We start from the raw sequence: 13,117 nt of genomic DNA, 5'->3' as shown, positions 1-13,117 counted from the left end.
AAGAATTAGACAATCATTTCTTTACTAGATTTTACATACCCTACTGAGCAAGTATTGTAGCATAACATAACTTTGTTCGCACAGCATTAATTTAGAAACAATACTGGATGACAACAGGGCTGACGATTTTAGAAACGCAATAATTAGATATGTCCAATACCCAAGCTCCAATTTAGCAAATCTAAGGGGAAAACACAATTCACATTGGTGAAAACATCACCAAAATTCCACCCACAAAAGAGTGCAGTTCTATATATAATCACATTGCAAATAGACTAAATGATGTGATATTTTTGTATGTTCGCTAAACATACAGACCAATTTTACAAATAAAAGAACAACTTTCTTCAGCAATATAAAGTCCATCCTCATCTGGAAATTGCAATGCAGAATGACACTCCCACCATCTTAATTTAAGACAAATTCCTTTATTACTATCATCATCATCATCTCCACCACCACCACCGTTAATGTTTTGATATCACAGTAGCTTCTAAATGCCTCAGCTAGGTCAGGACCCCATCATTGTAGGTGCTGTATAAACAATTAGCAAAACACAAGACTGTCACTGCCTCCAAGGGCTTATCATCTAAAAGATATAGAGGGTGGATGAAACAATGATAGCAGGGGAGGAAGGGAGGATGAGTTACCAGTAATAAGAGCATGTGAATCCATAGGCTAGCTGTGTGCACAACTTGTAGGTGTAATAAGCTGATTAGTAACACTAATATTGGCTCACCTACCTATCTTGGCACAGACATCAATTTTTCTTTGTTTGAGGATATCCGGTCAGCAGTTTTTGGGGACCCTATTATGCAAGTTCCTGTTTAAGTATGAGTTTACATTTGAAGGGTCACTTTTTGATAATTAAAGTGAAAAATAATTATAAGGAACTTCCCTTACCCATAATGAATGGAATAAAACTTCAACCATTTTTTGATTAATCATGACCTCCCTATCACTTTTCTCTCCCCTACCCCATCCTCCTCCTTTTCCCACTCCTCTATTTTTTTCATTTATTCTTTAATTTGGTCTTACTTTGTATATTGATAACTCATTATCCTCTGTTCTAATCATTTAGAATATATCACCTGAATATGTTTGTTATTCCAACTAAAAATGCATATTTAAAATTAGAATAATTTTTAAAACTTTCCAATATTTTGGTTAAGTGACTGTTCTTCTGATGGTAGTCTCAAAATTCATGGTCAAAAGGACACTGGACCAGAAACATGTATTTACTGCACAAAGCAAATCATTTTTATCTTGAATTATCTACCATACAAAGCCAAATGAGTAAAATGTATAGCCATTGTGAAACATGAAAGGAGCTCTATTATAGCAGGATGGAATTCCCTTTCTCTAATTTATAGATAATGAAATGAAAAAATGTATTTGACTCATAGCTATCCATATCAGTTCTTACTTAGGCTTTGATTCTGCAAAAAACTCCACATGGGCAGAGCCTTGTACCATTTTCCATTTCCATGTGGGAACAGGCCTCTGAGCAATGCAGAGCCCCTTGAAGGACTAGGGGAAGAGAGCTGAAGCATCTCAAACATGCCTATCACTATAGTATCTTGGGCTCCAAATCAGGAAAGCACTTAAGAACTTAAGTTTATTCTTATTCAGGAGAGCACCGTAAGCCTGATCCAGACCTATTGGAGTCAATGGGAATATTTCTACTAACTTCAGTATGCCTTGGGATCAGGCCTTTGAACTGGGGACTGAAATCAATGGGAATATTTCCATTACTTTAATGAACAACATGCTTAATTTTTGAATTGGGGCCTAGGTGTATCATGCATTACATTTTTCATTATCTCTTAGTATTCTAACAGAGCCCAGCAGTGCAGGTATAATGAAGATAGTTCATGTTTCCATATAAACTCAAATGTTAAGGAGTTTATAAACTGGGAATAAAAATTCAGTCTATATTTAAACGTGGAGCACATGACGCTAATTGTGGAGTAACTTTTACAATTTTTTACTCTTAAAACTGAGTCAGCCCCTCACCGTGGAATTTTATAAAGAATAAACAGTGTTCCAAAATAATCCTCACAACCAAAGTATTCTGTGTTACTCTCTCTCCTTAACAATTGCCATTGGCTCTTTGGCACTGCAAGGTCTTCCACGGATGGGGTAATGGTACTGAATAAGGGATATGAATGAACATGTTTTCATACTCCTTTTTCTTTCCTATCTACAATATAAATTGCACAATAGGCCATCTGAAAGCTCAGACAGCTTTTTCCTTCTGCCTGCACAAACTGTCAAAGACAATCTATGGTAATATGCAGTCTGAGTGTTATTAACAACCAGCAGGGTTATAAAGCATTTCCAGGAGCAATTTTGCTAATTGACAATTATTATTTGTTTGTAATCAGCAATTATTTACTCTATTAACACACTGGGAAAACTGCATAAATTCTGCCCATTGGACTGGGCTCTGAGGATGTGATTCTCCCCTTCTCACACAAAGGGAATCTGTTCTGAGTCCAGAACTACCTGGCCACCCAATCTTTGAGGAAGGAGTAGGACTGCAATACAGCTCAGCTGAAAATGCTCTTCTGGCCTATGGACTTGAATAGTGACCACTGCCATTTCATGCACTCTATGAAGGGGTTTTGGACCACTGGATCCACTGAGGGACCAGTCCTGTCGTTCCTTCCCAGGCCTAAGTACAGAGCCCCTTCATTCACTGGACTTTTGGGGGCTAATGCAGAAACCACCTCAGTTGTATCTGAGGGCTACAAGACTCTCGGAACAGCAGGACTGACCCTTTCCACACAGCCCTAAGGTGGGGCTAAGGGGGTGTGGTGGACCTTGCTCTGAGCCTCCAGACCTGGTTGTATTTCACCCTCCAGTGGAGCTGTTCTATTGGTAACATACACAGTCCTGCTGAATTCAGAGGAATTTTCAATATCATCATCATACCACCTCCATAATTAAAGATGGGCCTGAGCTGAAACACTGGATCAACTTTCTCAAAGTTCAGGGCTGCTCGGGGCCTGCTTCTCTCTCCCAGAGGATACAAGTAACTCCCACTGAAATCAGGTAATATTTTCCAGACAAAAATGAGGCCCTGAGCATTTGTTTTAGTCCATTATAGAGACAGGGCCCAGATTTGGGATCTGAACTTTTCTGAAGTTTAGGGATGTTTGGATTCCTGGTTTTGGTTCAGGACCCTCTCTCTTCACAATGCACAAAATGCTGTGAAAAATATTTGCTGGAAATAAAAAGTATCTACTCCCAAAAGTTTCATCTGCCTTGAGTGTAGTTAGGGGTTTGGTTTAGCAGAAGAGTTTTGCCTTAATGATCCTATTTGCAGGCATCCATGTGTGATCAAATGCCCATTCCCTAAATTATCCTGGGGAGTGCATTCTTTTTCAAATCATTCTAACATGCTCATGTACAAACATGAATGTAACATGAACATACTTTTTAGACTGTAGGCTAAACCCCGCTCTCAGATGCATGGAGAATGTTCACACTGATTTCACAGAGAGCTTTGAATGCACTTGGGGTAAAATTCCCTGCCTTTTGTAAATAGCTTATGGATTGAAGCCTAGGATAGTGGTTCCCAAAATGTGGTCCATGAAGCACTTTCTGCCAGTCCCTCTCCAGTGTCTATGATAAACAACCAGAGTGGAAAACACATTCGTTATTTATCTCTTCTAACATGGTCAGAAGTGAAGTAGTTAATAAAGCTGTCATTAATAAATTGCACAGTGAACACATGGGGAAACCTACATGTCTCTTAAAGCTGTTGTGCCAGGCTGTCTGTTTAAAGACTCAAAGATAATGATTAAATTCTCTAGTGTCACCAAAGATATGTTGCAGTGATATTAGATCTCCTCCAATCATACCCTGAACCATCTGCCCAATGACAAGAGTGCTACAAAATGAGCTACTACTACATAGAAGCACACAACTTGAGAAAGCACGGCAAAGGACACAGATCACAGCTGTCCAGTTCACAGCCCTTACCATTGTTTAATCGCATCTTGATTTTCTCCTTATAGAAGAACTAGGGAAATAATTATTTTTAAGCTGTTTTTCAAAGATATTTCAAACCTGACCAACCTGTTTTGTGCAATTAGTATCTAAAATGCATTTACATTTATTGTTCTTGACACTAATTATGCCAATTAAGTTTCTACTTGTCTAACCTTTGTGCAAGAAATATAGGCCATGAAATCTCTAGTGAACTAAACGTGTGACTCAGAACACAATTGCTCAATAAAAATGAATGATGACTCATGCAGTATAAATACACTGAAGATTCAGCACTCAGATAATGATTCACATACTTCAAGTCCAAGCATATTATTTTTATATTTGAAGAGCAAGACAGGAAGAAATATTTTTTAGCACATCCCAGACCTATATCTGGGGTGATATAAATCTAGATTTCCCCCCCCACACCCCGCACTTGAATTAAAGGAGATAATTAAGGATCGTGAGTCTAAAATTAGACTGACAGTATTAGCTTTCTTTTGGTTCATGGTCATTTACATGGTATGAGCCTGCTGGTACCTATCGTGATGTCCCTCATCCCGGAGTCAATTTTTATTTGCATCTACAGCGGTATTAATCCCAAATAACTCCTTTGATTTCAGCTGAGTTACTGTAGATTTGCACTGGTATGCAAAGTAAGGAATCTGACCCTGCCTCTCTGTTTTATTCATATGATCGCACAATACATTAAAACATGCCACAATTCTGTTACTCAAGAACTCTTGGTGCGCTATCAAGGAATGAGCATATTGCAATGTTCAGCACTCCAGATATTCACAAGAGCAGACTGTTGGAATAACATGCATGGGTACATGCCGCCACCACCACCGTGGAGAAACCTGTTAGGATTGGCTGGAAGGTTGACAAAGAAAGAAACTGAAACTTTTAGCCATATATTACAGCATTTGTTTTTGTGACCAGATAGATTTTTTTCATCAAGAGACAAGTTTAAAAACACATTGACATTTCAAAGTCCTGTACATTAAATGCCAATTTTAAAGCTGCAAATGTCACATAAATGTTAAATGTAAAGTTTCAAAAGCCATTTTGATGTTATAAAGTCACTATAGCAATAGAAAGAAAAATCAAATCTTCTTTAGCATGCGGTGTTCATACCGATGTGAACTTACAAAAATTTTAGAGTATAGCGCACCAATGCACAAATCCAGGTAAGACAGTATGTTCACAGCTGAAACTGTAACATGATAAAGCTCTGATTTGTAAATAATCTTTCCAGATTTATAATATTTTATTTTGTATATCTCTCCATAAAATACCTCCTTCAATGCACACCTAGTGACAAAGTGTAAATATCCTTCTCTTGCACTTCCACTCATTACTCTTTGTTAATGTTTTCCCTGTGGCATTTGAGAGGAAAATGCTCAGCTTAAATAACTCCAAAATATTAGTACAAGTCCTTAAATATATATTTGTATAACAGATGTATAAACATGACACTGGATGGAAATATTAGCAGGCTGATCCACTGTCTATTGAAATCAATGAAAAGGCTCCTACTGACCTCAGAGAGCTCTGGATCTACCATATGGCCAAAACATGCATTGTTAGGAAAAATCCATGTGCCTTTTAAAGTAGGTTACCATAAAAAAATAAACTTGCTTTCTGAGGTCTAGAATTTATTTCCTGTAATGGTTTATAACACACCCCAACATTCTGCCCAAAAGTAATAAATGAAAAATATCAAGTTCTGTTGATGGACATTGAATTTCCTTTGTAAGCCCTCACAGAATAACTTGGCAGAGGCATTTTTGGAAAAGACTTATCTGCAGTTAGGATAGATTTGGAAAACGCACAGTTCTCAACTGTCCATAAGTTCACCTTTCCCCTAGTATACTCTACAAAATCTAGGGGCCGACAGAGCTCAACTACCTAAAATAAGGACCCCAACACCCACGCCAACACCCACCCCACATATACACATGCCAGAACTGAAATTGCATTCTCTGTGGCCTACCTGTCTCATTTCTTTGTAGTTGTGGTGTTTAAAATCAAGATCATCTGTGGTTGTCATTTCATTTCTTCTGTGATAATAATTATTTGGGTCTGAGAAAAGAAATTTTAAAAATTGCACATATTTATTAACCGTTCCCAAAGGGAAAGATGCCGAGCATGGAGAGAAAGCGTTTTACTCTGAATGCCACTCTCCTACTCACGTTTAATCAAGACTCTTTTAAGTAGCTGAAGTAAACAAACAGCAGCTTTGAAATATTACTAATTACCGTATAAATCAATTCATTAAACCCAACAGGACCAAGTAGGCAGCAAGCTTACGGTAACTGAGACATTTGTGCTGCATTAACAACTAAACTGTAATAGGAAAATCAAAAAACACATTCTAATGCTTTGTAAAAGGGCAAAAGACACTAGAAAATGATCAAGGCATCAGTCTGATGGATTTAAGAAAGAATGGAAACACCACTTCAGAGGGAAAAGCGGCCCCAGCAAATGCTATGTTTCTACTAGAATAATTAGTTACTGTAGAGAACCAGTAGCTATTTGTTGTTATTGATGAGCATTTTCAGAGATTATGCACTGCCTGCAAAATATTGGGCCGAACAAATAATGGACCCACTTTTGGTAGTAAGAATTATTTCTAGTTAAGTATTTTCTTAAACTCACTGCATAATTTTTTGGGCTTTTTAATTTAAAATTAACAGACTGTTTTCTTTACCATGTGGATATAATTTATTCTGTGTGAGGTGTTCCATGAAAACATTTCTCAGAGGAAGGCAGGCCATCACATATCTAATTAAACCAACAAGATGACAATTAATAATTAGTGTCAAGTGAGAAGATGGAGGTGGAACAAAAACCTGTGCTTTCTTGCCTTTCCAGGAGAGTGCACTGGCAATTCAGCTAAAGAAAATGGTTGGATGAGCAAACCAGTTAGGAAAAAATCAGAAACACTCCCAACTCCAGCTTTTGCTCATTCCAAGCAGTGAACCTGAACCACCATTTCTGGACATTTCTGAAATGTTAACTGAGTTTTTCACCCACACCAGGGATTATTTTTCATTCTTATTCTGTTCTGCACTTTCATGTTCTAGTCTACATCAGCAGTGCTGAGATACTTTAAGAATTTGCTCTGGTGCTGTTGTTAGAACATAACTATGAAAGCTTCAGTAAAGCTTCCAAACCAAAAAGAGGCAATAAATGGGACCTCCCACTTCCACTGAAATCCCTGAAAATGAAAACACTCCTACAAAGGGAGTATTGGACCTCTGGCTCTACTTCTAAAATGTGCACAAACATTAACTCTATTGTCAGTCTGTTTTGACCATTGATGTTGCTGTTGCAGCAGGAATATAGATTAGGAAATTATAGAGCAAAATGCAGAAGACAAAAAACAAAACACCAAAAAAAAACCCAACCAACCAAAAACCCACTCTCATCTGCTGTACATTAAGTCCACCTTGGCAACAACTGTTTACCATCATGCAAACAGAAAATAAGACCCCATGCAGCTAAAACCACTGGAGCATTTCAATTACGTATTCATTCCTGGCATCATTTCAAACAATCCCCCCCCCCCTACAGGAAAAAGACACCCTGAAAGTCTGTATGATTACGATGAATTCAAAAGAATGTATTGATTTTTTTCCACTGTCAACTTCCATTTAAGCCAGCACCACAGCTAATTTATAAACTGGCTGGCAAAGGTACTTTGAAAGAATAGTTTCTGATGTCCTCCTACCTCTACCCCTCCCAAAGTGAAACTAGATTGGGTAAAATACAGAAATCAATTGCACTGGCAGGGGGATGGACACATGACCTTTTCCATCTCCAATTCTATAAAAGTATGTGTATGAGACAGAGAGAGAAAGAAATCATCTCCGCAATATCTAATTTCTTCTCAGCACAAGAACATTGCGGGGTTTCCATAAATCTAAACTACTTTTATAACACAAATACTTGTAACTTTCTGCTCAGCTCTGGCATCCTCCCACTCTGCCCCACCCTATTTGTTAGATTTGTCTCCTATTGTATCCTGTCATGAAGACTGTAGGTCTCTGGGGCAAGGACTGTCTCTTTGTTACATGTCTGTATCACACTTAGCACAATAGGGCCCTGAACCTTGAATGGGGTTCCTAGGTGCTACCATAGTATAAATAATAATAATGATAAGCAGAGACCAGTAATATACTTTTTTAACGTTTCTAGTGTTCTCTAGGGTTTGATATAAAATGCTGTGTATGAAGAGAGTCTCACAAAGATGGGAGGGTGAAATCATCACTCTCAAAGAAACTAACATGACCAAATGATAAGGATTCTCTTTTTTTAATTCACAGAATTTGCACTCATCCTAATATCGCATTGTCTCAACTTCATCGTGACTTCTACAAAGTTGAACTTCTCATGGAGTTTGCTGTTTGAAACCTGTACTCACACTATAGTGCCAAAGAGCTTCTGCAGTTTGCTTTTTGTTTGTCCTATTAGAAAAGTTGTCCTTTATAGAGTGCTCTGGCTGAGATGTTCAATGCAGTCTAAAAGATTTAGACATACCTCCTATTAAAATTAAAGGAAGATAGTGCCTAAATCCCTTAGACAGCTTTGAAAATCTCAGAATTACTGATTGGGGATGTGCACCCTGTTCCCAATGAATATGCACAAGTTTGACCTCTCTCCAGCGAATTAAACATATAATGGACATTAAACACATCTTGAAGAAATGTACAGACAGCCACTAGAATAAATCATGTTTCTTTTCACATGTTCTATTTCATTACATTTCTGAATGTTACCATGACACTTTAAATCAACAGGGAAATCACACTCTTTAGATATATTGTGCAGATTCTTCTCTCATTTCCACCACTATAAGTCAGGAGTAACTCCAGTTAATTCAATTGAATGACAATGGTGTAAAACCGGCATACACCAGAGAAGAATCAATAGGGTGACCATATTTCTCAAAGTAAAAATTGGACACCATGTGGGGCTGGCCCGAGCTGCTCACTCGAGCCCCCATACAGGTCTGTCCCAAGCCCCCCACCCCGCAATCCCTGCACGGGGCTGACTCAAGCTGCCTGGTGTTGCCACTCGCCCGAGCTCTGCTGTGTGTGGCTAGCGTTGCCGCTCTCCCTCCCCGCCCCCCCCCCCAAACATTCCTCCATATCCCATTAGAGGAGTATGCCCCACCTTTTTGGCAGAATTGGGCATTTGTCCTGTTTGCTCTTGCCAACTGGTCATCAGCCGGCAAGAGCAAACGGGACAAATGCCTAGTTTTGCCAAAAAGTCAGGACGTCCGGGACAGGGGTTAAAAAGGGACTGTCCCAGCCAAAATGAGATGTATAGTCACCCTAAGAATTGAGGCACCACTCCACAGCCATCCTCTTTCAAAAGTTTTCTTTTAACTGTTAATAATAAGCATGTTTAAAGTTTATTCTGATTCTAGAAATGTTACGGTTTCTAGCAGCTTTCCCCATTCTAAGAATAGGGAGTACTTGCTCATAACAATATTTTATGTAACAATGAAAAGGTGGAAGGAACCATTCTGAGGGTAACTATTATATTAGTCTGTGCTGATATACATCTCCCTTGGTGAATATATAGGGATATACTACATAGACTACACCCAAGTCCTATTGAATTTAGACTTATTTTGATGCAGCCCTTACGTAGGCAAAAATTTCCAGAAAAGCTCATTTGAATTTGCCTAAGTAAAAACTTCAGGCTTTGGCTCCACAAGGATAAAATTAAAATACAAAGGGCCAGATTGTGACCCCACAGTGAGCAGTTACTCTCATAAGTAATCCCACTGAAGTCATTGGAACTGCTTGTGTAGATGACTGCTCATCAGTAGGGTATGGGTTTGAGTTATAATATGGCACATAGTGAATCCACTGGTAGACTTAAGAAACAAACAATCGAGCAAGAAATGTTCTGTGACTGTTTCAAGCTACTGAATGAAGCAACCACTGCAAAAGAGAACATGCCATCAAACAGGTTATACACTTGTACTTATGGTAGTTTAAGTTATTTTTACCTCTTGGATCAACTTGCAAGAATTCTGAAAATTATATCATGCAATGAATTTATTCTATTTAAAGAATCATCTATTGGGGTGATCATTCTCTGACATAGTAAATAGACGAAAACCTCAATTTAATTTTTGTCTCCTCCAATATTTGGGTATTTTTGATCATATCCAGCTTCTTTCTGCTTTATTACAGAGCCAGAAGGGTACCCAGAAGTCACCTACTACAAGACAGGCCCAACAAAGAAAATCACAGAACGCCACTAGCCGTCACCTACAGCCCCCAACTCAAACCTCTCCAGCGCATCATCAAGGATCTGCAACCTATCCTGAAGGACAATCCCTCACTCTCACAGACCCTGGGAGACAGGCCAGTCCTTGCTTACAGACAACCCCTGAAACCTGAAGCAAATACTCACCAGCAACTACACACCACCCAACAAAACCACTAACCTAGGAACCAATCCCTGCAACAAACCCCGTTGCCAACTCTGTCCACATATCTATTCAAGAGACACCATCATAGGACCTAATCACATCAGCCACACCATCAGGGGATCGTTCACCTGCACATCTACCAATGTGATATATGCCATCATGTGCCAGCAATGCCCCTCTGCCATGCACATTGGCCAAACCAGACAGTCTCTATGCAAAAGAATAAATGGACACAAATCAGACATCAAGAATTTGTAACATTCAAAAACCAGTAGGAGAACACTTTAATCTTCCTGGACACTCAATAATAGACTTAAATGTGGCAATTCTTCAACAAAAAAACTTCAGAAACAGACTCCAACGAGAAACTGCAGAACTGGAATTAATTTGCAAACTGGACACCATCAAATTAGGCCTTAATAAAAACTGGGAGTGGATGGGTCACTACAAAAGAAATTTTCCCTCTGCTGATACTCACGCCTTCTTGTCAACTGCTGGAAATGGGCCACCTTGATTGCATTGGCCTCGTTAGCACTACAAAAATAATTTTCCCTCCCTTGGCATTCACCAACTTCTTGTCAGCTGTTGATAGAGTGACCAGATGTCCTGTTTTTGGGGACTTTTTCTTATATAGGCACCAATTACCCCCCACATTGCCTGTCCTGGTTTTTCACAGTTGCTATCTGGTAACCCTAACTGTTGAGAATAGGCCAATTCCACCTTAATTGAATTGGTTCGTTAGCACTAACCCCCACTTGGTAAGGCAACTCCCATCTTTTCATGTGCTATAATATATATTCTTCTTACTGTATTTTTCACTCTATGCATCTGATGATGTGGGTTTTAGCCCACAAAAGCTTATGCCCAAATAAATTTGTTAGTCTCTAAGGTGCCACAAGGACTCTTCGTTATTTTTGCTGATAGACTAACACGACTATCACTCTGAAACCTTTTTGCTTTATGTTACCTTTGAGAAAAGACTGGAAGGAAAAGCACATCTATCCCTCTGAGGCAACTGCAAAAAGATTGTATGCGTCAGTCTGTATCTGTCTAAGTAGCAACATTTTTGGAAACCAGGGAGGAAATTAAATAACCAGTGCCGCCTTCATCACCTTTCTCTTCTGCTAGTGACTGTTGTACCATCCTCCTGCTGCAGGAAAGACTTTTTGCATCTTTCCATCTACACATAAACATGCCTTGTCCTCAGTAAAACAGGAAATCACTTGATATGTCTGCTGAGCCAGCACCTCCATGGGTGTGTAATATGTTTGTAGAGTTTTCAGTAGGGATAATGGATAGTTTAATCCTCCCTCTAGCAAGAGGGGCTGATCAAAAGTATCCTACACAAAAATACACAATACACAAAAATGCATATTATGAGTATTACATGAATATTTTTATGATAAATATGAGAGCAATCTTAAAAGATTCAGTTCAGATAATCATTCCCCACTTTGGTCTTAAATCAGACTACAGATCTTATAAGGAAAGATTTTCTCATGAGTTTTCCAGTGCTATATACTGTAGTTTCCAGTCCTGGCTATTTCCAGGAAATGCATAAAATGGTAAACATATTTTCAAGGTAGCTAAACTTTTTAGCATCTCCTGAATGTTTGGTTTGAGCTTTGAATGAAGATATGTGTTGGTTCTTATTTTGTCTAAATTGGCCCCACAGCCCGAGAGGTAAAAATCTTTCTTCCAGTGATTATCCTTCCTCTGTAAATTAGTGCTCATCACATTTGAAAATCAGGTTACTTATTAGGAACTCAAAGAAGTACTTAAAAGGAAAAATTCAAGCTCTTATTATTCAAGTTCTTGGCCTTAGGCACCTAAATAAGTTTCTTGATTTCAACCCCCAATTGCCGTAAGCACGAATAAACTTTTTTTATGGAATATAATGGGAGGCATGAGGATATTCAACACTTCTAGAAATCAGGAAACATAATTAGGTGCTTAGGTAAGGATTTAAAGGTAGGATTTTCAAATGCACCGAGGCCTACCGCTGCTTCCAGTGAAACCAGTTCAGAGTTACACCTCTTGTAATCTTTAGCCTAGTGGTTATGGCATTCACATGGGTTTCTGAAAATGTTCAGATGTTCAGATGTTGTTCCACCCAGTCCAATTGCCTACTGTATAAATCCCCATCAAAATCCTAAGCCTTTTCAAACATTCAAAAAATAAACAACCCTCGATATTTAATGTGTATTTTTCACCGGCTATGATACTGCCTGCCTTAATGCCAAAGACAGACAAAAACAGCCACTACATAGAATGGCTCCCATGAACAACTAACATGCAGAAACATGGATATAAGTAAGGACCTGAAACTGCTTCCATTCTAATCCAAGGTGAAAAGGAAATCAGAACTTGGTCACTTCAACCCAAGTGAAGGTGAGCTTGTGGTTACAATGGGTCATATTCTGATCTCAGTTACATCATTATCAATTATTGTAACCCACTGAAGTCAAATGAGTTACTGTGAACTATCTCATGATGGGAGAGCAGAATTTGACCTGTCAATTGTAGTTTTTCCAGTATTTATAACATAGTTATTATATTACTAAAAACATTTACTTTCCAAAGAACCACATTTTGCCTCTTTTCTTCTTTGGCTTGAATAAAGCAAATGCAGTTTTACAGAATTCAAAATAAACGGTGGTA

General features: G+C 38.6%; 1 protein-coding gene across 4 annotated transcripts in view; it reads right to left on the bottom strand.

Moving 5' to 3' along the window:
* Positions 1-13,117, bottom strand: part of CPXM2 (carboxypeptidase X, M14 family member 2) — a 106,365-nt gene that overhangs the window by 25,801 nt on the left and 67,447 nt on the right. For all 4 annotated transcript variants that reach the window (XM_048858723.2, XM_075131033.1, XM_075131034.1 and 1 more), the window contains one exon: positions 5,996-6,084. In XM_048858723.2, the coding sequence (XP_048714680.1) occupies positions 5,996-6,084 (89 nt within the window). The remainder of the gene's footprint in view (positions 1-5,995; positions 6,085-13,117) is intronic.

This window comes from Caretta caretta, chromosome 7, assembly GCF_965140235.1.
Source record: "Caretta caretta isolate rCarCar2 chromosome 7, rCarCar1.hap1, whole genome shotgun sequence".
NCBI lineage: Eukaryota > Metazoa > Chordata > Testudines > Cheloniidae > Caretta > Caretta caretta.
The sequence above is the reverse complement of the archived record's forward strand: the minus strand, read 5'-3'. Positions and strand labels throughout refer to the sequence as shown.